The sequence below is a fragment of the Mytilus edulis genome, chromosome 2, assembly GCF_963676685.1.
Source record: "Mytilus edulis chromosome 2, xbMytEdul2.2, whole genome shotgun sequence".
Lineage (NCBI taxonomy): Eukaryota > Metazoa > Mollusca > Bivalvia > Mytilida > Mytilidae > Mytilus > Mytilus edulis.
This window is the reverse complement of record NC_092345.1, coordinates 26542752-26566799: the sequence shown is the minus strand read 5'-3', so window position 1 is coordinate 26566799 and position 24048 is coordinate 26542752. Positions and strand designations below refer to the sequence as shown.

Here is a 24048-nt window from a genome sequence, read left to right as displayed (position 1 = left end):
TCAACCTCACAGCAATTTAAACATAAAAAGCACAAAGAAGTACTAAAAATTCAGCAACAGGAACACGAACCTTATGGTACATAACTAGCAGTGATATCAGGTGATCAAAAGGGTTAAGCAGATCCTGCTCCAAATTTGACACCGGTTGTATTGCTCATTTATGTACAAACCCGGTGAAAAGTCTATTTCGATAGTTCATAATCGAGGACAAATGGAACTAACGTATAGCGGGTTATTTTCGCGGGGTTGAATTTTCTCTTATTTTCGCGGATAGAACATAATCGCTAAAATAAATTCCGCCAATTTAAAAATGCATAAGGTATTGATATCAGTTTTGAATCCGCCAATATAATAACCACCAAAATATTACGTATACCTTTTTTCTATGAAATTTTACACCCGCGAAAATAACCCGCTATACGGTATCTGTTTTCAGTGGTGAAACAGATGGTTAACTATGGGCAACTTATTTATGAACATGTCAATATTTGTCTCGAAATGATGTTTTCAAATTTACTATTTTAAATTTTTCATTTTTAGAAGCAATCCCTTTTCAAGGGAATCATGATGAGAAATGCAAGCTCTGTTATGTCGTATCAATAGGGAAATTAATATGCAATACTCATGCGCAGCTGGAATGTTGCTATATAAAAATGAAAAGTACACTATTTGGGAAATCTAATTATTTCTCTTTTTCCTTGTAAATTGTTTTTTTCACCTGACCCTTATTTTCAATTTCTAGATTTAAGTCAAGATATTGTATCTGTTGTATCATTTATTACATGCTCGATTGGAGAGATGCTTCCAGCATAGTCACCAATTTTTAAATATTTAGTGAGAAGATATCATCTTATTACCCGTGGGTATCACCAGCCAAGTTTCAGCAATTCGGTGTTGACATGAATTATAAGTTACTGTTTGCACAAGTATGAGGGCGCAAGTTCCGTATCAGGAAAGTTGCCTCCCAAAAAATCAATATAATAATAACAAGTATGAATTATTTGAAATAGTAGGGATCTTTTTATACATGTAATAACAGGTATAGATTACCTTAGCTGTATTTGGGAAAACTTTTTGGGAATTTTGTATCATCAATGCTCTTCTAACTTTGTACTTGTTTGGCTGTCTAACTATTTTGATCTGAGCGTCACTGATGAGTCTTATGCAGACGAAACGCGCGTCTGGCGAATCACATTATAAGCCTGGTATATTTGATAACAATTTTTCGTTCGCCCAGAGAGGCTGCTGTATAAAGTCAGCCTCATATTATAATTTATTATAAATACAATACAATTGTTCCATCCTTAAGGCAACATACTTGTGGCTACGTTGGCCATTCTTTTTGTTAGGAAACAAACCAGGACCAATTTCAAGTGTTTTATTTGGGAAGGGGAATACTTGTGTAACGTGTAAAAAGTTCAAATGTTTTAATACGATTCCTAGAAAGAGAGACTTATGTATGTTCTGTTTCACAGTTGCAAATCTTTGGAATTTTGAATAAGCCACATCTGGTCGATACCTCAAAAAATAAGAAATTATGTATAAAAGGAATGTATTATGGTACACTTTCTGTTCATCCCGTCGTGAACGGCACTTTGCACGTTATTTTGAATTTGATTCAATCACAATAATGAAATGTTTACATACCATAAGGTTTGAACGATGAAGCCTTTTTTTCGATTTTGAAGCAGTTGTTATATAGGCCCAGACAGACTGTAACTGTCAGATTCAATGATTTATTTTCAGATATCGCACACTAATTACAGTATGCTTGAATAGATTTCCTCAAATTTATTTTTCCTTTTTATGGATGAATAAAAAGAAAGCCCCCTTTTGATTTGAAAAACATATCTTTGTTTGTCATTCAAAAGTAGTCTGACTGAAATGCCAAATTTTGCCCGAACTCAAATATACTTGGATTTAATTTTCTAAAAATGTATCTAGATGTTATGTAAGACCTCTAGTATGCTTGGATAACAATAATACCAAATGCATACTGTTATTGGCATTGTTGAATGTAGATCTATTCTTTACTTGATTTTTTGTCTGGATTTTCGTAGAGTGAGGGACATTTTAATAGTAATATTTATTGCAATTTGTATATGCATAAAGGTTGTTATGCAGATTTTTTTTTAAAACCATTTGATAAAATGTCTACTAAATATTTTCTCGCAACAAAATAATAGAATGCACAAGAAGTGCGCAACATCTCCCAATTAGATTAGGCTACTTTTAATTAACGAAGGCTATATTGTTTAGATAAAGATCCTTGTCATCGAAAACTTAACCAATGCATTGTGTAATTTTATAATTACATTCTAAGATATATGAAAGAGGGGCGAAAGATACCAGAGGGACAGTAGATTGAAAATATACTGACAACGTCATGGCTAAAAAAGAAAAAGAATAACAGACAAATAATAGTACACAAGACACAACAAGGAAAACTAAAGAATAAGCAACACGAACCCAACCAAAAACTAGGATTATTATTATGTTATTATAAATCCGGTAAATAGTCTAGTTCGGTAGGTCACATTCGTGAAAAGGGAAGGGTATTGGAATAACGACATAAGGAAAATATCCCGATATCATCTGTGACACGGCTATTCCTTAACGGTCAACAAACTCGTGATGGCGTTCGTAAAAGTTATCAAAGGTACCAGGATTATAATTTAGTACGCCAGACGCGCGTTTCGTCTACATAAGACTCATCAGTGACGCTCAAATCAAAATATTTATAAAGCCAAACAAGTACAAAATTGAAGAGCATTGAGGAAAAATTTACGAAAGGATGATTTCAACTTCACCATTTGGAATTTTTGGTTTAATAGCTTCCTTGTGAGCAGCAACACTCTATCAAGGAAATCATGATATCCTCTATTTTTGGAGGTTTTGTTAAATATGTTTAAATATTATATACGTTTAAGAAAATCTGATGACTTATTATTAAAAGTGGCTTTCAACCTCTCAAAATCTCTACATGATGAGCAGAAAAAGAGCTGGTATACCAGTATTCAAACTTTATTTAAATACTTTAGCATCAATGAAAATTATGCACTTAATTTAAAGACGAAGTTAAAAAACTATTTTTGCAAAAAGATGCAATCAAAATATGATTTAATATGGCAAACTGAGCTTAATAATGATTTCAGAGGCAATAAACTATATGGTAATAAGCTCAGAACTTATAGACTTTTTAAAAGCAGATTTTGCTTAGAAAATTACCTTCTGCAGGAAAATTTTAGATAGACATTATTTAACAAAATTCCGTATCAGTGCTCACGATTTAGAGATTGAGAGGGGAAGGTACAAAAATCTGACAGTGTCAGAACGTATCTGTAAATTGTGCAGTACTGAGGTTGAGGATGAAAATCATTTTCTTCGTCAGTGCCACAAACTTTCAAATATTCGTTTCAACTTTTTAAATGAAATAAAACAACGGTTTAAAAATTTTAGTGGTTTAGATATTAAATCACAATTTATTTGGCTAATGTCCTCTGAAGATACTTTCATACTCCAGAAACTTGGAGAATTATTGAAAAATTTATCCTCATATAGGAAAGTTTCCTTAAATGATATATATATATAGAAATGCCCAGTGACCCCCCTTATATTATTAAACACTGTTCTTGTTGTATTCTTGTACTTTTCTTAATAAATATTTTTTGGTTTTGTTATTTTTTGTGTTATTTTTTTTTTATAACATTGTGTCTTAATCATATTGAATCACTTGTAATCATTTGCATGTAATTAATGTTGCTTGTTCTGCTCCTTGTGGGCGCTTTGATTAGCAATAAAATATATTTGATTTGATTTGATAGGAAATACAAGCCCGGGAATATCGTATCAGTTGGGAGATATATACTCCGTATGCAACGCTGTTGGAATGTTGCTACATAGAAACGGAGAGTTCACAATTTGGAAGCTGAAATCATCTCTTTTGTCGTTAAGTTTCTTTTCAACCGACCCTCATTGTCAATTTTTAGATGTTAGTCAAGATAAGAGGCACTCTAAATGAATCAGTAGTATCCTTTATCTCTAGATTGGTGGGATGAAAAAGTGGCATGAGTGCCTATGAGACAACTCTCCATCTAAGTCACAATTTGTAAAAGTAAACCAGTTTCTGTCAAAGTACGGTCTTCAACACAGAGCCTTGGCTCACACCGAACAGCAAGATATAAAGGGCCCCAAAAATGGACTTGTGTTAAACCATTCAAACGGGAAAACCAACGTTCTAATCTATATCAAAAACGAGAAACGAGAAACACTTATGAACCACATCAACAACCGACAACTACTGAACATCAGATTCCTGACTTATGACAGATGCCAAAAAAGCAGCGGATTAGGACGTTTTAATAGGTGTCAACCTTCGCCCTTATCTGAATTAATAGTGTAACATCACAACATAGAAAACACTATAAAATATCAATGAAAGGGCTTAACTCATCAAAAGACATATTGACACAAGTGATCATACACTAAACGAATATATATTCGATCTATGACACAATGTGAATACAAAATTAGTGAATAAGGGGCAAATAAATTAAGGCATATACCGCTGTGAGATGTTAATCAATTTCAGAAAAACAACAATTACCTTGAAAAAAGTCTCCAAACAGAATAATGTTCACAGGAAAATGAAAAATAATTTTGTGGTAAGGAATATAGTTTAAATGGATAACGAAAATATTTTTTACGAAATACATAATTTTGTTGTTCTTAGTACAAGAACAGAAGTGAACATTTATAGTCATCCCGAACACTTATCAAAGCTGGTATATATTTAAAAAAAAAAGAAGAGAGACGAGAAAAATAACACTAAATAAGTAAACATTAAATAACATAAACGCATTATAAATAGTATCAGCAGGTCAAATTAACAAGAAAGTACGATTTGAGAGTACTTGAAGTTACTGACAGCTAGTTAAAAGCCGAAAAAATTAATAATAAAGAAGCATGCATCAGCGACTAAAATCAACTAAAACACATCCCTGGGATTTAGTATATAACATGAATGTGATGTGCGATTTCTGTCACGATAAACGAAGAAAAAGAAGAACATACTGGAATTTCAGTCCTTTTTCTTTTATTGCTTTTATGTAAGTTGTGTTTTAATTTTAGTCAATGGCAACTTATTTTCACAGTTTATTTTTATATTGTGTTTTTACACCACCTTCCCAATTTAAGGGGAGGTTTTAGCAAACATGACAAACATTCTTTATATGCCTGTTACCAGTCAGTAGATTGTATTTAAGTGGTTGTCGTTGGTTCATTCGTAAATTGTTTTGTTGTAAATTACTCAGTTGTGTTTTTGCGTTTGAATTGTTTCACATGTTCTATGTCGGGACCCTTTAAAGCCGACTAAAAAGTATGTTTTTTCTCCTTGTTGAAGGCCAGACAGTTTCTTATAATTACTAACATTCAACTTATTTAAACTTTAATGGATAGTTGTCTCATTAGCAATAATACCACGTCTTTTTATCCTTTGAATTACGTTTTTTTTTTTTATTCAATTCGATTTATTTTAGATAAGGGTTGACAAAAATAAAAGACACGTTAAAATATGCATACGTATAAGCTTCTTCTCACATGTCACAGTTTAAAACTGTAAAATTGTCATACCTCATATATTCATATTTAATTCTATGTAATAATACATGGTAGTGTTAATGTAATGTACAATAACACGATGAATATGATACTAGCCTAAATCGACATTTATATGCATCAACTGTTTAGATGTGTTCAAACACGATTTAGATTCTCGAGAATTGAATTTTCACTATTTTTGACAGTTTTGCCATTCAGTTTTAACAAACTACGTGGTTGTAGTATAACTTAATCCGGTTTTTAAACATGTCTTGATTATTCATGTAAATAACAAGTGTTACACATCTGTCTGAAAATCTATTTTCCTTTCCTATATAAAGCACTATCAACATTCAAAATTACAAACCAAAATTGCAAGATGAATTCAATTCAGATGATCGCCGTTGTTTTAGTGTTTACCGCTGTTTCCGTTTCAGGTAAGTTAAAAAATGAACCTACATTTCCTATATTCATTCTGCCTCTATGTTTGCACAGCAGACACTTTTGTAGATGAGAAATATTGCAATAAAATGTTGGGTAGTAATTTTGCTCCATTATCATTCATTTTTTAAAAGTTGTTTTATTGAAAAGAGCATTAGCTACGAGATATGGAAAAAAATTAAAATTATTTTAGTTGCTTCAGTTATTCATAAAAGTGGAACAATGAAATGATAAGTTCAATTTTGTCCAAATAAACATAAAGACATAGGTTGACATTTTAACTCATTAGCTATAGATTGATTGCTCATGTATTAGTCGTGTTTAGCCATCAAACTACTTTCTAACCTACAACATGAAATCAAACAGATCTGGATAAATAAAATTGCATGAGGTCGTTATCTATCAATAATTATGTGTATGCATATATCGGGTTATTGGACTATCGGCGATTATAGGAGGTCATTTCGTTAGTTAATTAACTGGCGTCTAAACTAAAATACACTCGAAATTCTGATATATTTGATCGAGTACATGAGTGCATTATCTAAATATACGTTTAAGTATGTTATAAATCAAATATGACTAATTATGTCAAATCAGTAGCATGAATTTGACAGACAATGCCATTTTAGATATTTCTGTAATAACTTGCAGATAGACATGAAGTTAATATAAATCGCAAAGTTTGCACCCACAAAGCCAAACTATTCGATGCAATGTCAGAAAGCGTTTGTTTGAGCACGAAAGATTGTTAATTTTGTTTGCATGTCGTTTTTATATTTAGCTACATGAACTTAAAACAAATAATCATAAATGTTGACCCGCGATGGTTCAGTCATGTTAAACACATTACCAATTTACATATCACACTAGCTAGGTGTCGTTGATTATTTTTTAAAGCATGAATGTGTAATAAAAAAGATAATTATCAGTTATCATCGGATTTTGATATACACAATGTAAAAAAAATTACACATTGCAAATATATTAAAGGCTGTACATAAGTAATTTAATATTGACATCAACATGCAAGGATTTATGCATTCGCAATATCACAACAGTTGTAGTTGTTTGTGTTAATAAAACTATCAATAGGGGTAAATATATTTTTTCAAAATATAGAAGAAATATTCTATCTTTCCTGATTTACAGATTTTAACACAGACTTCTCACTGAATGATGTTTTGTTCAATATTTAGTTATACCTGTTGTGGATAGGATATTGCTCAAGCAGTTGTCCGTTCTTATTGAGGACATAGTGATAAATCCTGTTTTATTTTTTTTGGATTTTATAACATGTTTCCGGTATTATCATTCTCTTTTGACCATCAGCTCGCAAACATTATTTTATCTTACAGCTGGCTATTACAAAAACTTGATGCCAATATGCTACGATAAAGGCGGATATTGCGAAAGAGGATATGAATGTCGTAAAGGATTCACATGTGACGTAAAGAACTCATATGGATGCAAAGGGGATAAATGTTGTATTCGTGGTAAGTATTACAATAACACGTTTGTAAAATGAATGCAAAATATACCAAAATCATAAGTTGAAAACAACTTAATAACGCCATCACAAAAGACAAAATCGGCCAAAAGATAAACAACAATATTCAAAACGCAAGATCGAAAAATAAGAAAAAGTATCAATTATCACACAAATGATGTCTTGTTGTGTTTGGTTATCATTATAAAGATTTTTTTTTATTTGATGAAGATTAAATAAAAAATGCATTTCTTGCAGATAAATCGTATGACACTTACGAACCAGAATATAACCCACACTGGAGGCAGTAATAAAGACTTCAGGTAAATTATACAAAAGTGAAATTAATTAAATGTTAAAGTTTATGCACATATACAGTCTACAGATGGATAATAAGATTGGGTCAAATACGAACACAATTCTGATCCATTTAAATGATTCTTTACAATGTTAAATTGTTTCTTACAGACTCTTTGTATTTTCAATACAGTTTTTGTTTGTTATAAATCAATATGAGAATTTGGATCAAATTGGTGACCAATAATTAGATAGTTAATACCATTTTCATTAATATCATAAAATGATATGCTAAAGCATGTATAAATATTAATTGTAAACTTATTTGCATTCTTATTTATTCAAACAATACATATATTGCGAATGCGTAACATTTTTCATCAATTTACTGTTATTCATTTAAAGTAATTTCTTCATTTTTCAGGCTACGGATTATGAAGACATATGTTCTAAGAGGACACCTGTAGATGAAGTTGATTAAAACTATGATTTCAAATAAAATATTTTAAAAATAAACAATTATTCGAATATATACTATAATTTAAATATCGACATATTATAACACAGTATAGATTGGTTTGATGATAAGCAATATTTTGCAGTCACTAATGGTTTGAAAAAGACATTTTCATCGCATCCAATACACTTTGCATGATTCATAACCACTATCACCAAAGTTGTAAATGCGTCGAGGAAAAGAGATCAGCAACCCACGATGCAAAACAATATAAGAAGTCAACAAACAATATACTGGTTTCTGTACGATATGTACAGCTTAATAAAAACAAAAAGGTCAATCAAAATAAATCTGTCGAAGAAAAACCGACAAAATTATTGCAAAAAACTAATGACGACCAAAAAGACAAACGACCGTCCATTCAACTCTCCGTATAATTTACAGATTGATAAACACGTTTTATATAAAAAAAAACTGGGGTACTCAGGTTTCCAGTAGGGTGAATAGATCCACCTATAACATGTTGGACCCGCATTATTGCTCATGGTAAGAAGCATTCTGTAATAACTCGCATTAGATGATGTCACAATCTTGGATATGAAGACGGCATTGTGGCAACAAGAGTTCGGTTCTTACCGTGGTCATCTGGGCACATATGTTCCATACATAGTTAATCATATCAGGATGTCACACAGAGACAATCAACGGTTCAGGTCTTTTATGTTTTAAACGTTTTATGACAGACACCAAACTCAATCTTAACCTAAAACAGAAGTGTAGTAAAGTGAAATTAACTAAATTTCAGGAGATTTCAAAAAAGTCAAATTGACATATCATGAATTAAAGGAGATATGGTGTCAACGTCAATTAGGTAGCAACGTTAACCCAACAACAAAATCAACCAACAAAAAAAAACACGTTAAAGGCAACATGTTTATACAGTTTTCAACAATTGACAGGCACATGTCTTTTAAAAATCGTCCATTATGTATAAAAGTTGTGATTTAACTGAGTACAAAATATCAAAGATCTTCCATCCTAACCATATTCTGAAAATAAGAAATAAACATTATATAAGCTTACTCTACGGCGTGAATTTCGCTAATTAATGGAAACCGTAAATGGATATTTTTGTCACAATGGCAATCACACCAAAATGATAGACATATGTACTGAGTTCAAACTTGTCGATCTGAAAATGTCATTTTTGGGACTGTAAAAACGTATACACAGGAACATACCAAAAACATTAACCTACTTTTAGAATTAGTCAATCATTTGCTTGTCCCGACAAAACAATATCTAGCCTGGAATCCAGGTTTACTGTTCGACGGAGAGCCAAGCAGAATACAATAACTTGTATCAATTTATTGGCTAGTAAAGTGATGCGTCATGTGATAGCACTATTTCTTGATATACGTGGGAAATACTAATACTGCCACGAATTTAATAAAATTATTTTAAAATTCATATAATGTTTGAAATAAATGCGAAATATATTACTGATATTTCAAACATTATTGATATACTTCAAAAATAAGCCATGAACGAACGATTCGTTCGGTACATTTTTAAATGATTCCAATCATTATGCAGAGGTTCCTTTCTGTTCTTGCGCTTGGCTGTTCTGAAGCAAAGTGGAATTTTTGCCTGCATGCAAAAGCAAAATTGAAGTGATAATTTGTTTTACACTCTTGAATTAGTTAGAAGACGATGAACTAAGGAAATAATCAAATCAAAAGTCTAACAGTAGCAGACAAAGATTAAAAGACAAAATTAGAAAAAAAACCAAATATAACTGTCAATAAGAGAAAACATAAAAAAATTATAAAGACTAAGAAAGACGAACCCATTGAATAACAAGGGATGTCAGGTACTGTAAAATGTACATGTCCTACTCAAATATTGACACACTTCAGGTTGCTAATGGGGAGTTAGATTTGAGTGATAAAAAAGTAAGATTACAAAAATACCAAACTCCGGGTAAAATCTAAAACGGAAAGTCCATAAGCAAATGTAAAAAAAGCCAAATGCTGAAACACATCAAACGAATGGATAACAGCTGTCATATTCATTACTTGATAAAGGCATTTTCTGATGTAAAAATGGTTGATTGAACCTGATATTATAGTTAGCTAAACAAAATTCGTATGCAGCTGATAAATGGAATGTAGTAGAAGTTGCAAATGACGATAAATGTATAATAACTTAACCATTCAGATGATGAAAAATATAATTTAAAGTATAAGTGAACCATGTTTAAAGACGCTAGCTAGCGCTTGAGTATCATATGTATTATAATTTTCCTTCGGAGATGGTTGCTTCTTAAAATATTGTTAAAGCAACTTGTAAAATTGAACTTATCCGTTCGAACTTATTTTCTTTCGAGGCCGTCATAACTGTAATGCAATCTCTGAGTCACAGATAACCACGATATGCTCCAATGGTCGTTGACTCATCACATCTTGTGTGGCTTCATCGAATACGAATTATCACCTATATATTGTTGCCAATATAATGGAATTTGAAGCGACTCTCATACAAGTGAGAGGTAGCTTACCATCATAAAACATAGGATACTCAAGCACTAGCGTGTCTATAAATACGATTTTAGAGGTTCATCTTTAAACATGATTCCCTATACTTTAATTCATATTTTTTTATCATCGGAATGGTAAAATTATTATACATTTGTCGTCATTTGCAACTTCTACTACATTCCATTTATCAGCTGCATACGAATTTTGCAGTGAAGGCATGCTGTGAAATATATGAATTTTATCAAGCATTGAATTGCGTGATAAATAACACACTGCGCATGCGTAAGACATAAAAGATTTGTAGGTTACAGATGAATCATCTTACAGGTTTTGTTTGTAACGACGACTACACTGTTGTTAACCGTGTGTTATTATTACAAAACTAACCTTTTCATGGTATTTCAATAAGTGTATTGTTTTGACATTGTGAGAATAAAAGGATAAAGTCATAAAAGAGAGGTGAAGAAAGCAAAGGGATTTTCAAAGTCATCAGTCGAAAATAAACTGAAAACGGCATGTCTTAAAAAAAATTGACAAACATTCAAACAGCATTACACAAAACAACAATGAAACCCAAAGACTGAGCAACAAGAACGAACCCAAATACTTGGTGGTGATCATAGCTTGCGTAACGTCATCGTCATTGTTAATTTAAGCATACTGAACTCCGAGGAAAAGTCCTTAATCAAATGGCAAAATCAAATGATAAAACACATCAAACGAATTGACAACAACTGTCATATTCCTGACTTGGTACAGGCATTTTCAAATGTAGAAAATGATGGATTGAACCTGGTTTTATATTGCTAATCCTCTCACTGATATGACAATCGAATGAGAATTTAGACATGAAATGTCAGATTTCAGTTAAATTTTCTTCATTATACCAAACTCAAATAAGTAAGTTAGTTTCTAAACTGCCATTTGAAGGTAATTGCACTTTTAATGTCAGATTTATGAAAAGGATTTTTTTTTAAATTTCATGTAAGACCTGTTGTATGCTTTGGTGAAAATACTGATCAATGTATGCTGCTGTTGGGATTGGTGAATGTAGACCTAATTTGTCTTTATAATTATTTTTGGGTTTTTGTAAGGACCTTTTTATACAAATGTAGTCATATTCAATGCAATATCTATACCCCAAAACATAATCTCATGCAACCTTTGAAGCAGAGAGATTGAAAACCACTTGATAAGATGCCTTCTAAATATTTCCTTTTGTTTATGCAACAATATCAATATGCACAAGAAGGACGTATCATGCACTCTTCATGTTATTACTGTGAATTCATTAAGCCTGTCTTTTTTTAAATTAATCTACTTACTGTAGAAACATTGTGAAATGTTATAATTACATCCTTACCTGAATGTGATTTTTGATCACTGTAGATAGAGAAAACCATATTCTTATTTTGTGCCTTTTTTCTATTGTTTTTATGTTAATTGAGCTGGGGCTTTGTCCCGATATGTGTCATACCCATGATCAAAACCTTTTCGTACTCTATAGACCAAATGCATTGTCTGAAGAAATATGAATGGCTGAAATGACATACATAGAAGTAGTCCATTAGGTACGAAATTGCACAAATATAAATCTTATACAAATGGGTATGCACATTAATACTGCATGGCTGTAAAGTGAGGATTACAATCATTATGTATATGCCAGTCACGATCAGGAGCTTGTAGTATAGTGCACGTGGTTGTCGCTGGTTCGTTCGTAATCTATTTTGTTATAAATTAGACCATGGGTTTTTTGGTTTAAAATATTTCACAATGTTCATGTCGGGGACTTTTGTAGCCGAATCAACATAATGTGTTTTTCTCATTGTTGAAGATCAGAAAGTTGCATACATTTGCTTACATCCAACTTATTTGAACTCTAGTGTATAGTAGTTTCATTAGGAATCATACTACATCTCCTTATTTCTGTATTATTTTTTTTTCGTATAAATTTCATTTTACTATAAACGATTTACAGTAGGGTTCGTGCGAATAAGATGAGAAAAAAAAAACGTTGTAGTACATACATATTTATTAGCGTAATTCCACTTGTAAAAATTGAAATCACAAAATTACTTACCTCCAATAAAATTCCAAACGGAAAGTCCCTAATCAAATGGCAAAATCAAAAGCTCAAACACATGAAACGAATGGACAACAACTGTCATATACCTGACTTGGTACAAGCATTTTCATGTGTACAAAATGGTGAATTAAACCTGGTTTTATAGCTAGGTAAACCTCTCACTTGTATGACAGTTGCATAAAATTCCATTATATTGACAACGATGTGTGAACAAACCAAATAGTCATAATGGGTAAAAATGTCAAAAATAGGGATACAGCAGTCAATATTCGGATATTATCGTAATCACTATAAAAACAAACAAATATATGTAAACGAACATTAACCATGGCACAGTTACACAATAACGGGATGTTTAAGTACAAAGCCACGTGGGATATATAACCCCCCCCAAAAAAACCAACACAAGTAGGCATATAAACAAAGTACATTAGCATAAATGAAAGACAAGAATACAAAAACTATTATAGAGAAATAACACAATGACATGGGATGTATGAGTACAGAGCCACGTCACGTTTTACAAAGAAACACAAAAAGACATACAGACAAAGTATATTAGCAAAAATGAAAGACAAGAATACAAAACATATCATTAAACATAATACAATTACGAGATATATAAGAACCGAGCCACGTCAATTGGATACCACCAAAACAGACTAAACAGTAAAAGTAATATTCATAAAAACAAATAAGAGAGTACTTCAATACGTCATTAAGTTGAAACAACGCCAGTATCAATAATCTATACTACAAGACGACCGTATATTATTTGTGAAGCTGAAACAGAATATTTATCAACAAGGTCTTGGTACCTTCCGATGAACTTAAAAACCGGACGCGACTTTTTTTTATATTCCCCTGGTTCGTCTGGTTTCTGCTTAGACACTGGTGACGTTTTACAAAGTCTTAGTAGTTTCTGTACACTCTTGAATACCGAATAAATTGGGAATGTATATCCAATATGCGGTAGAAATTGGTATATTGCTACTAAGGTGGGGGAAATTGACAATTTAAAAAATAAAATTGTCTCGTTTGTGATAGGTTCAAATAGTTTAAAACTGTAAATTTGTCATACGTTATATAATAATATTTATTTCAATGTAATTACATAAATGGTGTATTGTATTGTAAATGGCATGTGCAATAAACCCATAAATTTTAAATTAACTTAATCTTGCATTTATACATGTCATATGCATCAACACTTTTATTGTATTCAAACACGATTTATTTTCTGGAGATTTTTTTTAAAACTGTTTAAGATAGTTTTGCTCTTCAAGTTTCAAATACTGCTTGGTTGTGTCGTAGTTTAATCCATTTTAATATGTCCTTATAACTCATGCAAATAACAAGTTGCACATATGTCTTAAAATCTATTTTTCTTTCATATATAAGGCAGCAACAACTTTCAAAGTTACAAAACAAAATTTAAAGATGAAGTCAATTCAGATGATTCTCGTTGTTTTAGTGTTTACCGCTGTTTGTGTTACAGGTTAATTCAATATTGTTCACAGACTTCCCGAATTCGTTTTGCCTACAAGATTTCATAGTTATTTATTTTGTAAAGGAGAAATATTGAAATATAAATTTTAGTAGTTTATTTGCTCCATTATAATTTATTTTTAAATTTTTTCGATTACGAATAAGTAAATATGTTGAAAGGTTTCCACCCAAAAAGCTTAATTTTAAATGCCGTGTGGAAGAGTTTTTGTTTTTATATTTAAATTCTGTCTTTTTTTTATCTTACAGCTGGCTATTACAAAAACTTGATGCCAATATGCTACGATAAAGACGGATATTGCGAAAGGGGTTATGAATGTCGTAAAGGATTCACATGTGACGTAAATCAATCATATGGATGCAAAAGAGCGAGATGTTGTATTCGAGGTAATTGTTAGAATAACTCTTTTGTAAAAGAGATACAAAAGTTACCAAAAGGAAAGTCGAAAACAACCTAGGTTGGTCCCCTCCGTAAAACATTCAGTATGCCCACTGAGTTAGATATATTATCTAAAATAGCTTCCCTTAACGGCTCAATAGACATTATAATCCTCGACATATTTTTTGTATTTCTTGTGGTAGACATTGTATGTCTCAACATTACAATGTCTTTGGTAGTTATTACTTTGGACTTTGTAGTATCTGTCAAATGGGGTATGATTTTGTTGAATTTTTCCACTGTTTTTCCTGGTGCTCCTATATGGCGTTTTGCAGGTTTAATTTGCAATGAAGATATGTAGCTATGGTCACTACCTACCCTTGCTTTGTTTTCTTTTGGCATTACTTTACCTTCACCTTTTTCATCAACAATCTTCTCATGCTTCTTAGGTGTTGATGTCAAGCATTGCAGAAAGCTGTCATCAAGCTGCAAATGTAATCAAATGAAAAGCTGAAAAGGTGTCATCAAACACAGATATTTTATATTAAAAACAATTATTACATTGGTTGCAATGAATTACATTAAAATTGGTTATTTCAGTCTTCTGACGGCATACAACAATCGGCTTGGTAAAGACATCCATAAAGCTGCATCAAAACAGATTCTTAATATACAAAGACAATATCATGTTATATAGATTAGACCATTGGGTTTCTCATTTGAATGGTCTAACACTAGTAATTTTTAAGCCCGTTATTGCTTGTTGTTCGGTGTGAGCCAAGGCTCTGTGTTGAAGGCCAGACATTGACCTATAATTGTTTACTATTATAAATTGTTATTTGGATGGAGAGTTGTCTCGTTGGCTCTAACACAAAATCCGATATCTAAAGACAACATCATAAAAATGTCTAAAATTATAATTGACAAATGAAGACTTTTTGGTAAACTCACCAACATTGTTCGCAGAACTGAACTGCTGGACTCGCTTTCATATGCAGTATCTACTGAATCATGTGAATCAGAAGAATTAGTTCTCAATTCTAAAATTTCTTCATCCATTTTCATGAAAACAAAGTTATCACTGCAATATAGAAAGATGATAAGTTTATAGGACATGCATCTTCTCATATTTGATATTCAATTAATTATTTAGCATAAACTCAAAATTGGAGTTAAATGAGTGAGAACAAAAATTTTAAGACTAAAATTGAATGGATATTTCTTTTAAATCAAAGGATATAAACTGAAAGGTTTGCTGATTACCTTTTAATACAGGATGGTTTGGATTTTAATTTAAACCACCATCTACTGAAATTGCATATATATTCCAGCTGTACTTTTTGCAAAGTTTTACCTTATATATTTCATTAAGAACAGTTATAAGAGTTGCAGTATATGAAGAATAACCATACATTGTTTCGAAACAAACTATTATTTGTACTCATCTGGAAACAGGTATAAATGCTCATCATAGCCTCGCTTTTTTCCAGTTTCCATTTTTTTTAATGTAAAAGGTACAGAAGAATAAGCATTATGTAATCACACTTTCACACAATATCACAATCTGAATACTGCTGTATAATACTTACTTTGGATTCAGCGTTATATCAGTTTGACAACTTGCATTGACCATCTCCACTTTATTTTCACTGTCTTTAAAAGCCATAATCCTTTTATACTGGTTCTGACATGATTTTGCTGTTATTGAGGTATAAAGAATGAATACTTTATTTGCAAAAAACATAACTCAGTACCAGGAACTGTTCTTATGTAAAGAAAAACTTTCTGCAATTTTTGGTTTAAACATAGTCATACATGTACATAAACCTCTGAACCAAATATGACAGACTTACTAACATACATTTGTACATGCAGTTGGTTCCCTTAAAATGAAGTTATTACAGGCTGTAATATGTGACTGTACAAAAATTTCAAAGTCAATAAAAACGACTTGCTGAACTTAATCATAAAATCTTTAAATAATTTATAAATGTCAAATAAATGTCAATGCCTATACTTCTACACACAAGATGTTTTTACAAACATATATCAAATATTAATAAAATACTATGAAAATAATTTACTTACCAGTTCTATTACTTCCAAACATCACATTCAGTGATTCAGTTACTGACTTCCACTCAGTACTGTCATTAAAAGTACACTCTGTAACTGTAGCGAGAAGATTCTCCTTCTCTTCTGGTGTCCATTTATTATAATTATTATTTCTATCAACACTACATATCTACAGTAAAAAGTACCGGTACATGTATTTGAGCAGTTAACAGCTGCACTGCTTACATGGTGTATATAGGATATAAGCGTTACAACAATAGATTATTGAAATTTAAACCAATTTGTATATTTTACAATGAAGTACTTTATAATATTTCCCACAGAAAGTAACCAAAAGTTAGCGTTAAATTCCAATATTGCACTAGTGCAATAAATCTTCAAAATTCATGACATCATGAACAACAAAATCTTAGTTGAAACCGATTTTTACATTCAGATGTTATATTGCTATACAATAAAAGGGTTATTGCATGAATATTTGGGATTATTCCATATTGATAAAATTTTAGTAGGGTTTTCTATATGAATAGGATTTTGAATAATTACTCAATAAATAAGCATATTCACCTGCAGAAAGGGATATTCACGGCAAAGAACGTTGCGTGCTTTTACGTGCATAATTTTGGTAAAAGATTAACGTCTGAATTTGGTAAATAATTGCCATTACATACATTTCTCTCAAAATATGGAATAAAACAATTACTGTCTCAGTGAATATAAACTCTCATTCTCAGAAGCTAGTGCAATATGAAATTCTACTCTGGACAATATTCCCCATTATCCCCGGCTTAGTATATATCTAGGATTTTGATTGGTTAACTTTGACTCAATCCAGTTTCTCCGTCTCCGTATTAAAAACGTCTTATATTTGACTACCTGTAGGGTTCTACCACAGGTAGTACCCTACACCCCGTAAAAAAATATGTAAAATTTTCAAATTTCAATAAAACTTTTTTAGATAACGAAAAAAACGTTGTTTTCGTGTTACACTTTGTACCCGAATTTCCATAAAACTCGCGCGATTCGGACTTAGACCGGGGATAAATTCGTTATCTACGTTCATACCCGTAGATATGGATATGAACGTAGATAACTTATAATATTAAAGCAATAACCATTATTCTTAGGAGTATAAGCACTAAATATATGTATTGTATTCAATTCAGCAGTTATGGTAGTTTATTAGATGTACTTTTAACATGTTAATAAAATTGTATTGAATTAGACTTACTTCAGGTTTTTTTTTATTCAGAGGAGATATTGATGGGAATGCTGTGTTTTCCCTTTTTCTCTTTAGAAAGCCTTCTATCTGAAAAATATCATTTGCAATATAAACAATCATCGAAAATAAAATCACCTTAACTACCTTATATTTTTGTTTGACATTAGAATCTCGTTATAAAATCCGCGTCGCCAGGTAAACTAAATTTGCGACAGTAAAACTACCGATGGACGTCCTTAAAGCTTCAAATACAATACAGTTATCTCTTAAATGTCATAGTCATGATAGTAATTTATTTCAACATCTGAATATTTTAGTTGGCATTGAAAAAATTGGAGAGAGCACACTCTAATCTGAATGTCAATGAAGACTTTGTGATTTATAAAATGTATAGCTTTCACCTCTAAATATGTTATATCTGCCATCTTAGGCTATCCAGTATCTTTTGTTCTTCAGCAAACAATAATCATACACTGCACTCAGGAGCTGAAAAAAAAAAAAATATATGCTTTTTTTTATCACTTAAATCAACACTAATCATGTTTAATAACATTTAAGATAGTACACAGTTAAAAGTCTTTATTTTTGCATAGTTTTACTATTTCTTTTTTTGTAACTGTCCATTATATTTCATTTATGATTTTTGACCAAAATAGTAAGTGTCCATTTCTTCATGATATTCCGATAAGGCCTTTTATCATAAAGCTGTCATGGATGTGTGTGTTTCTAACAAATTGTCCAAAATTATATTTTTTTCATAATTTTCTTTTAGTAACAAAATATTGTTAACCTTTTGTTCATATGCCTAGTATTTCTTTGCCTCCAATTTTCAATTTATCTTTTCATGACCCGCGTCATTTTAGACTTTAATCATATTCTTATCAGCAACCTATCTTAAGGTGTTGGATTACTTCTTTTCTTTTTTCCTGATATTTATTTTTCAGATGTTTTCAATGGTTGTTTAAATGTGATGAGTCAATCTTTTTCAAAACATGTTTGAATATTGTTCTTTGTTGTTTTATACCACCACCATTCAATATTTTAATCACACAAAAAAATTGTTAACACTACATTATATATTCAGTTTCAAGAAGGCATTGCAAGTAACTTGATATCTAGAGGTCCATATTGGTTTATATTGATATTCTCCTACATGTGTACTTGTATCATTATTTGTATTTGTATTTTTGAAATGCATGCATTGTTTGTGTAAGTTGGTATACTAAAGTCATGATTGTATCCTGATCAGGACATAATGAACATCTATATATTGTATTGTTAAATAATAATTAATAAATTAATTACATTACATGTTACACTTTTGGTTTTTACTTCTGACCCTGAGTAATTTCATGTTTTGTTGTACTCATAAAAATGATAAAACTTGAGTATAATTAATCTATATCATATCTGTTTCCAAGTGAGCCCCAAAATAGAGGTTAAATAAGCTGTCATATTCCTTCAGTATGGTTACATGTAAATGTAACAGTAAGGCCACACCAATTTAATTTCTTGTTCTACAGATTTTTGGACTTCAAAAATTGGGGCGAGCGAGCGATTTGAAAATTTTAATAAAAAATATTTGATTTGGAAATTTTTGAGGCGAAGCTTGAAAAGTAAAGGCGAGCGACTATATTTTTTTTTGTAAACATAAAATAGTAGGTTTTGACAATTTTAAAACTTGATTTATCACTTGTACTTTGACCATGTTGACATTTCTTTATTTTTTGGAATTGCTATATGTATGTGTGCCAATTAATGAGACAATTCTTCATCCTAAAAACAATTTTATAAGTATCCCTTTTAATGAGGGGTCAATATAAGTTATAATGTATTTTTTTGTAAATAACACTTTTTAGTACAAAAGGCCTCATCTTTTCCCAAAGAACTATATCTATCTGGTATTAAATGATAAAAACATGTCCAAGAATTTTGTGATATATTCCTGGACCTTAGACATTTTAACACATTTTATTTAATATTATTTAAAACAAGTGGACACCTCTAGTTGTTTAAAATATGATGTATTTCACCTCTTTTTAAGTAATAAAATTGAAGTTTTTCAATTGATTTGTATAGAAGCACTATACAAATCCTTAGTATTTCTTTTCTACAACAGTAAAATGATTCCATATGAGCTCTGTTAACACAGGGCATTGACCCAGATCAAACAGCAAGCTATAAGGGACACAAAATTATAAGTAAAATTGAGAAAGGAAATTGGGAATGTGTCAAAGCAACAACAACCCGACCATAGAGCAATCACAATTCGAACTGGAAAACCAACGATCTTATTTATATATACAAACGGGAAAATAACAAATAATTTTCAAACATCAACAAACGATATCTACATTGTAACTGCTGAATGACAGGCCCCTGAAGCAATCAGGAAAGGTGCTTAAACATGCGGCGGGTATGGATTAGTTTTGTATTACCACTACCAGCATACAATATACACTTGTAATTGCAGTTGAAGGCATTTCTTTCCGAAGTTCTTTGAAGTTTATTCTAACAACGAAAATTTCTTGATAGAGAATTTCAGTAAGGGGAAGGAAACCAATGTTTTGTTTTGACTGGTATTTTCCTCTGTTACATATTTCTATCGGAGCACTCCCACTTTAGTCTTGGGTGTAAATGTGTATCATGCTGAATCAAATATTATTTCAGATATTTACACAAATGGGGTGCTTATATGTTTAAAATCGTTATATACAGGTAAGACTGTATATATCTTTTTATAATATTTACAAAAAACGGTGCGGAAAATAAACACGATTACATTTCCCGATGCGGGAATACAAAAAAATATTCTGTTTTGAAAAAAATAGGTGCGGGCGGGTCCGTCGAACAAGGAATTAAATTGGTGTGGCCTAATATAAAATTTATTGTAACATTGGAGGGTGATTGTGGGAATGCAATGTCGGGTAAGGAACCAATTCATCATGAATGTAACAATAATATTTTGTTCTTTATAATACAGTTGTATTGTTACATTTCCATCTATAAACTGTAGCCAGTGCTTTTTTTTTAATTTGCAATAAATTTTTGATCTGTGTTTTAGGAGTAGAATATTGGGAACAATCAGCCTGTGAATTAGAAAGGTTCTCACTAGCCCTTCTTCTATATATAAAAATGATGCCTTAAAGCTTTAAAATCTATTTCATATTTGTGGGGTTTGGATCCATCCTTCCATGGTGTCAATATTATGTGTCTTAATTATTTTCAATTTGACCAAAGTACATCAATCAAAACCTTTTGTCTAGGGACATAATTCTACAAGGCCAATCCTCACCCATATTCACACCATAAAAAGTGCAAAATAAAATAGTGGGCTGAAGGTGATTGCAAGAAATTCTGAAAAACTGGTCAAGACTCGCGATGTCAGAACGATTAAAAAATGTTTTTCAGCTCATTTTTCGTTAAAGTAGCTATTTATACAGTTCTTTTCATGAAGAAATCTATATACAGTGAAAAAACAGTGAAAATTATGATAATTTATGGTTTACATTGTTTGTTTCGTCTCCTATCAGTGTAATTGAAGCTGGTGTTGCGAGTAAAACATAAAAAATGGACAAATTGGCCACTTCAAAAGCTTGCCCATCTGAGAATATAGGATTTGCATATTTAAAAACCGAATAATATCGTTCAGATGATATATAAGTTTCTTATTTTCAACTTGGGCAACACAAAATTACTTCAGTCAACAGTTTCAGTGCTTTATGTCCTGCTCTCACATCTTTGAAGCGAAGAATTTGAACGGCCAGGGTGTATGCACATGCTCAGAAATCGGCTGTTTGAAATAGTAAAATTAGCCCATACCGGACGGTAGTGTCAAGAATTTCAATAACGGCCGGGAAACAGACTAAAAACAACCTGACAACGCCATGACAAAACAAAAAGAAAAACTACCGAAAGACAAACCACAGTATTCAAAACACAACATTGAAAACTATGGAAAAGAAATAAGGCATCAATTATCACATACTGGTGTCTCATAAAAGTCGTGTATGGTAATTATTAGTATTTTAAAAGAACATTTTAATTTTTATTTAGATTCAATATTAATACGTATCTTGCAGATAAATCGTACGACACTTACCAACCAGAATATAACTCATACCGGCCGAGGAATTAAAATAGAATTCAGGTAAATTATACATAAGTAAATTAATTAAATGTTTATGCAGATATACAGTCTTTAGAGGGATAATAAGATTGCGTCAAATACAAACACAATTTTGATACATTTTAATTATTCTAAAATGTTGAATTGTTTCTTATAGACTTTTTGTAATTTCAATATAATTTTTGATTTGTTATAAAAGAAATAAGAGAGGTTGGATAAAATCGATAAAGAAGAATTAGGTAGTTTATATCACCTTTCATTAATATCATGGAATGTAACTCTACAGCATGTATAAAGATTAATTGTGAACTTATTTGCATTCTAATTTATTCAAACAATACATATATTTCGAATGCGTAACATTTTCTTGTTTTACTGTTATTCATTTAAAACAATTTCTTCATTTTTCAGCATACCAATTATGAAGACATATATGTTCTAAGAGGACACTTTTGGATTTAGCTGATTCCAAACTTTGATTTCAAATAAAATATTTTAAAATATCAATCATTCGAATATATAATATAAGCATCGACATATTAAAACACAGCATAGTTTAATTGACGATAAGCAATATTTTGCATTCATTATTGGTTCGACCAAGACATTTGCATCGCATGCAACAAATGTGCATGATTCATTAAAACTATCACCACAGATGTATATGCGTCGGGGGGAAATACCATTAAATCTATTAACTCAATACAAAAATAAAGATCATCATCTCAAGATACCAAAAACCGTGAATATAAGAAATCAGTATTCTTATTCAGCAATAGACAGGTTTTATATGATATATATAGCTTAAAATAAATAAAACTCAAAAGATGTGGTTCTTCCTTTAGGGTCAATCAATTTAAATCTGTCGAAGAGAAACCAGTCAAACTATTGCAAAAAAACTAAAGACGACAAAAAGACAAACAACCGTCCTCTTACCACTCCGTAGTATTTAAAGATTGATTATTACAATTCTTACGAAAAACGGGGGTGATCTTGATGTTTCCGGTAAAAAAGGTAAAGGGGGCCCCATATAAATGTTGCAATTCCAATATTGTTCGTGGTAAGAAGCATTCTATGATAATTCTCATTCGAAAATGTCACACACTTAGAGAAGAAGACGGCATTGTGACAATGACAATTCGGTGATAACCATGGTCACTTGACACAGATGTTCCACACAATCAACCATATCAAGATGTCATACAGAGACCCTCAACAGTCATCCATCATATACAAAAATACAAAAAAAAGAAGCAATGAAATATATCTTCTGAAGACGATCCTGGCTTTTGGCACGATCTGGAGTAGCATATGGGGTTTAACTAGTATTTGGGAGCCATAACCTTATTTATTTATTAAAATAAAATAAATAAGAAAGTAATAAAAGCGAAATTTCACGGAGGCGACTTTTACGATAAAGTGCCCCTTTAGTGTTTAAATGCTTAACATGTGAATATTCTAAAGAATATCATCATCCTTTCTATATCTTCCATATCTTGTCTTGATGAATACTACTTTTGTTGTTTCGACTGTTTATGGTGATACCCTATTGGCGTGACTCTGTACTCATTCCGTAATTGTGTTATGGTTTAATGCTCACGTTTGTATTCTTGTCTTTCATTTCTGCTCATGTACTTTGTTTATATGCTTTTCGTGTGTGTGTTATTTTGATACAATTGATGTGGCTTTGTACTTATACATTCCGTTATTATGTTATTGTGAAATGCCTTTAGTTGTTCTTTGTTCTTTGTTCATAGTGATTAAGGTTATGACCCAATGTTGATTGCTGTACCCCTATTTTGACATTTTCACCTATTATGTCTGT

The 24048-nt window shown here is 31.2% G+C and overlaps 1 protein-coding gene and 1 long non-coding RNA gene across 2 annotated transcripts; one reads left to right on the top strand and one right to left on the bottom strand.

The window, feature by feature from the left end:
• Positions 1-5960: 5960 nt before the first annotated feature.
• LOC139510529 (uncharacterized) lies at positions 5961-8309 on the top strand. Its single transcript, XR_011661903.1, has 4 exons — positions 5961-6035; positions 7398-7535; positions 7787-7851; positions 8250-8309. It is a non-coding gene; the product is annotated as an uncharacterized lncRNA (long non-coding RNA).
• Positions 8310-14871: 6562 nt separating this feature from the next.
• On the bottom strand, positions 14872-21855 carry LOC139510778 (uncharacterized). The gene is made up of 7 exons (XM_071297309.1): positions 21793-21855; positions 18496-18580; positions 18104-18181; positions 16885-17041; positions 16386-16494; positions 15748-15877; positions 14872-15282 (listed from the first exon to the last, which is right to left on the bottom strand). Exons 2-7 carry the CDS (start codon positions 18517-18519, stop codon positions 14872-14874), a joined length of 909 nt encoding a protein of 302 aa, XP_071153410.1. The 5' UTR covers positions 18520-18580; positions 21793-21855.
• Between the last annotated feature and the right edge of the window lie 2193 nt (positions 21856-24048).

Excerpts from the sequence above, each read along its gene's own strand:
- LOC139510778 (XM_071297309.1), bottom strand. The coding sequence starts at position 18,519 with ATGGCAGATATAACATATTTAGAG. Across the intron at positions 18,182-18,495 it reads CAGATATAACATATTTAGAG|ATAGAAGGCTTTCTAAAGAG; the intron begins GTGAAAGCTATA and ends GATATTTTTCAG. Across the intron at positions 17,042-18,103 it reads TGAATAAAAAAAAACCTGAA|ATATGTAGTGTTGATAGAAA; the intron begins GTAAGTCTAATT and ends TTTTTACTGTAG.